Source organism: Monopterus albus, unplaced genomic scaffold, assembly GCF_001952655.1.
Source record: "Monopterus albus unplaced genomic scaffold, M_albus_1.0 scaffold94.1, whole genome shotgun sequence".
NCBI lineage: Eukaryota > Metazoa > Chordata > Actinopteri > Synbranchiformes > Synbranchidae > Monopterus > Monopterus albus.
The window spans coordinates 1,465,423-1,470,348 of NW_018127974.1; the positions used below are offsets into that span (position 1 = coordinate 1,465,423).

General features: G+C 39.8%; 1 protein-coding gene across 2 annotated transcripts in view; it reads left to right on the forward strand.

Moving 5' to 3' along the window:
- The window catches only part of scaf8 (SR-related CTD-associated factor 8), a 25,559-nt gene that overhangs the window by 11,897 nt on the left and 8,736 nt on the right, over positions 1 to 4,926 (forward strand). For both annotated transcript variants that reach the window (XM_020608754.1, XM_020608753.1), the window contains exons 3-6: positions 3,109 to 3,153; positions 3,248 to 3,409; positions 3,726 to 3,882; positions 4,022 to 4,149. In XM_020608754.1, coding sequence (XP_020464410.1) covers positions 3,109 to 3,153; positions 3,248 to 3,409; positions 3,726 to 3,882; positions 4,022 to 4,149 — 492 coding nt within the window. The remainder of the gene's footprint in view (positions 1 to 3,108; positions 3,154 to 3,247; positions 3,410 to 3,725; positions 3,883 to 4,021; positions 4,150 to 4,926) is intronic.

Below are 4,926 nucleotides of genomic sequence, written 5' to 3' on the forward strand. Positions count from 1 at the left end.
TGCTATTTCCTTGTTTACAGAGTGAGCACACTTCCTTGTCCTCGCATACAAAAATTGGTTTTTAATATAATACCACACATTAATTGTTTCAGTTCACATATCGGTACTTTCTGAACATTTGCATCATATTTAATAAAAAAAAAACAAACATGATAAAACTTATAACTGTGATCATTTCAGTCATTGTATTGTGATGTTAAAATTTCATACCGTTTCATCTCTAGTTCAAACAGGGCATTAGGTTAAATGTCTGTCCCATGTCCCCAGACTGGATTGTTTTCAGATGTGGTTTTTATTTATTACCTCATCATGTTTTTCCTGTAAATATTGGTTTGTGTTGATTATCATGTTGTAATTGGCTTATTATGACAGCCGATACTCTTGAGCTCTGTTTACATGAGTCTGCTCTGTGTTTAGATGGTATTACGGTCTACTTATTTGAAGCTCATGTTGCTATTGTTTGATTTGGGCTCTTGAAAAAAGGACTCCTTTTTTGATTTCTGGCTCCAGCCTCAGATCTTTTCAGTGATTATCAACATTTTAGGCTGTACTAAGACTAGCCTGCTGCTTACTGGAAAGTTGGCTCATTTTCAATATTGTCAATAGTGTATTGACATGAATCCATTTGATACAGTTCCTTACAGTGACTGCAAGCCTTACTACAGTAGACACATTCATCTGGCTCAGAGTTAAATGGTAGAATATACAGTATGAGGTGCTTTCATTTTTATTTTACATTGCAATCTTTTGTAAGTTAATTTACTGATTCTGTGAGTGGTGTTCTTGCAATCTCTGTCATTCTCTGAACATTTGTCATATACTTTTATTAGCTGATCTGTTTTCCTTGAGTAGGCATAGTTGAAAGCTTAGTATTACTTGTATTATTTTCTTGTATTATTTTTAATTGTTGGAGCTGAGGTCTGTCTGAGGTTTGGGGTTTTTTTGATAAGTGGGTTTCCTTGGCAACTCACTGACAGCAATTTCCACAAAGGCTTTGTTTCTTTTATGACAAAATATTTTAAAAATACCATCAGAATGACATTTTTACCTCCACCTTGGCAGAGGTAATGTTTTTACTGGGGTGTTTTGGTTTGTTCTCAGCATAACTCAAATAGTAATGAATGGATTTTGATGACATTTTTTGAAGAGGGAGGGTATGGCCCATGGAACAATCCATTGGACTTTGGTGCTGATCCGGATCATCATCTGAGTCCAGGAATTTTATTAATGGATTATTTGCCTTTGTGAGACAGGGCCAGCTTCAGTATTTTTGCTTCCAACTCCATACACAGTGCATAGAATTCTTGGATAAAAACTGCACAGTTCCACATAAGATGTACCACACACCAAAGTGTGATCTACATCCAAGTTATACATAGTTTGGTGATTCTGAATGTTCACATTTTTAGGGCTCATGGAAGACTTAACTACTATGATGCAGCAAACAGTGCTACATACTTGCAACTAAGATCAAATTCTGGTTGAAACTCTTCTGATTCAGTGGCATGTCAAGATTTGATGTACTGTATCTTCAAAGCTTACTGAGCTAGATCCTGAAGAAATCCACCATTACTGAAATATCATTTTTCTTGAATAACTTCCAAACTAATGATGTGATTCCAAATGCCACGAGTCGATTTTTATGGTCAAACTGGGAATATTGCTTTTAGGTGTAAAGCCATTATGGGGACAGTAAGCTACCTTGGTGAAGGTTTGCGCGCTCTCAGTGCTTTATAGTTTAACTTGTGTATGTGCACTGTTAGTGCTAACAATTTTGTTTGCAGCAAAATCATAGAGGATTATCTTGTAATTAAAGAGAACCTTTACAGAAGTATCCTACCAGCTTGTATATGATCTATATTTGGTGTAGTTGACTGATAGAATTTTCAGGTGTCACTTTTGAGCTGTATTTAATTGAAAAGACTATTCTCTAACCAGTCAGTCTTCTGTACTTGGACTCCATCTACTGGCCAATTGTAGATCCTGAGCTTTTAATGAGAAAGACAAAAAGCACAACTATGCTAGTTACTGTAATATGAAAAGGATAAGTGTGTAATGCCTTTAGTTGTCTCACTGTCACTGTATATAAAGTTTCTACAAATACTTTTATCATCCACCAACAAGGCCTGAATGTCACTACTTTTGTACATCTCAGTGCATGGTTTATGCTTTTTTTTTTAACCTCAGCTCCAATTTAAGCTTCTTAATCATGTATTTGGATGCACTTTAATAGGTTAAATATTAGCAGCAGGAACACAGACAGCACGTGGCCTGTACCTGCAAGGTTCAGTATCATCATCTCTCTCTGAAGGCAAAGAATAGCTCAAGCTGACACAACGGGATTCTGCTACGGATACTGTGTAGACAGCTGTGCAGATCACCAACTGAATAAGTCTGGCTGTAACTGTCATTATTATGTTTACCTTGTCAACAGTACTTAGTTGAAAATATTCATTTTCTGACAGTGACAGCTTTTAGCAAGCAGCACTTCAGAGGCTGAGAAATAAAGCTAATGCCTTAGTGCCAAAACCTGCAGTTCCCTGAATGTCCATTTGAGGTGAATTTTTATACAACTCACCCAGTGAAGTTATACTGACAGTAAAAGTTATGCATAATGAAGTGCAAGGCTGCTTTGAGTGACAGTCATGAGGGCCCCGCCATAGGTGGCTGACCACTAGCTGTCTAACAAGCTCCACTCACACTTCCTTTTTGTCAGTTTTTGGATTAGCCATAGCAGGCAGAGTGAAGCACTAACAGTATGGTGACAGCCAGACTTGAGCTTCAAAATTGCTCTTCAGAAAACCAATGGGTGATGTCACAATGGCTTTGTCCACCTTTTATGTACAGTCAGTATCTTTTAGACAGTGTAGATACGTATCCTTTAGCTCTATGGACAATGACAGTAGTAAACAACAGTGCATGGAAACCTCTCCATGATCATATGAACTGCATAAATGTGTTTTTCATGTACCGTGGTAAAAAAGTCTTCTGAATGTAAACTTCAACGTGCACAACAGGCTGCGAAGAAACATGGTTTGGCAAAAAGAAAAAAAGAGCCCAAAAATAACTAGTCTCTCAAAATATTTTTTTCCTTTGCTTCCTTTTCAGTTCTACAAACATGTTGTCCAGAGTGTAGAGAAGTTCATACAAAAGGTGAGTTATGTTTAAAATGTGGATTGTCAGTCACACCCTTTTTTACCCCAGCCATTTTTATAATAACCTAACAAGAACTGTTTGTGTATTACAGTGCAAACCAGAATACAAGGTTCCAGGGCTGTACGTCATCGACTCGATTGTCAGACAGTCACGACATCAGTTTGGCACAGAAAAGGACGTTTTTGCACCGCGCTTCAGCAAGAACATCATTGTAACGTTCCAGCACCTCTACCGCTGCCCTCCAGATGATAAGGTCAGACACTTTTTAAAAGGCTTTGAGTCCCTCACTGTGGCTTTTCATTTTTGTTGCTTATTATGGTTTAATGAGAAATGATATTAGACTCCTTGATGCTTGCTTCAGTTTTACAGGAAAAGATGGTGTGATGAATAGATTAGGCACTGGACTTGCTTCATTGCATTGTTGCAAATGAGCAATGATGTTTTAAGTACTCAAATTGTTGCTCATTTTTGTTTTCATTTTTGACTTGTAGTCCTTCTTTAGGTTATACCTCTCGCAGTGCTCAGTGTCACATCACAGTTGCTTTTGTCTTCTGTATTGGTGTTTGCAGAGTAAGATAGTGCGAGTCCTGAACCTGTGGCAGAAGAATGTGGTCTTCAAGAGTGACATAATCCAGCCTCTGCTGGACATGGCAGCAGGGATCCCCCCTCCCAGCGTCACACCTATCATGCCCACTAGTGCTGCTCCAGTCAATAACACTACACCTGGTCAGTCACAGTACACACAAGTAGAAAGGAATACGCATACCCATACCTGCTAATTATATGGTCAGATGACTTGTTTGACACCACTAGGTAATGTCACTTCATGCTTTATATTAGAGTATCTCTGTCTCTCTGTATCAAGGTACGCCAGCCACCCCGGCCACCCCAGCTAACATTGTCCAGGGTCTGCCTGACTGGGCTTCCCAGATTACCAACACAGACACTGTGGCTGCTGTGGCACAAATCCTACAGAGTCCCCAGGGACAGCAGGTTAGTTAATAAACATTTAACCTCAAAATGTTTGTGGTTATGGGTAAGTACTGTATTTTGCGCACCATAAGGCGCACCAGATTATAAGGCGCAGTCTCAATTACGGGGTCTATTTCTGTACTTAACCCATACATAAGGCGCACCGTATTATAAGGCGCATGCTAAAACGTAACGGAAGCAAAACAGTGAGTTTAGTTGAACTTTATTCTATTTAACAATAGTTGAACTTTATTCTATTTAACAATACACTCACATTATTTTTTAATCAATCTTCTCCCACAAATCCATCAAAGTCCTCATCTTCTGTGTCTGAATTGAACAGCTGGGCAATTTCGCCATCAAACATGCCTGGGTTCCCTCTCATCATTGTCTGAGTCAGTCTCGTTGCCAGGTGGCTGTTCAGCAATGATGCCGGCTTTCGCGAAAGCTCGGACAACAGTTAAAGCAGATATCTTAGCCCAGGCATCCACAATCCATTCACATGTGCGTAACTCGCCCGGCGCTGCTTCCCAGTCTTAGTAAAGGTGTGTTCGCCGTCTGTCATCCATCGCTCCCACGCCGCTCGCAACTTCACTTTGAACGCCCTGTTTACACCAATGTCCAGCGGTTGGAGTTCTTTTGTTAATCCTCCCGGAATGATGGCAAGCTCTGAATTCATTCGCTTCACTTGGTTTTTCACAGTAGCGGTGAGATGGGCGCGCGTGGAGTCGCAGATCAACAGGGACGGTGATGCGTGGAAAAAACCATCCGGTCTCTTTACATACACCTCTCTCAGCC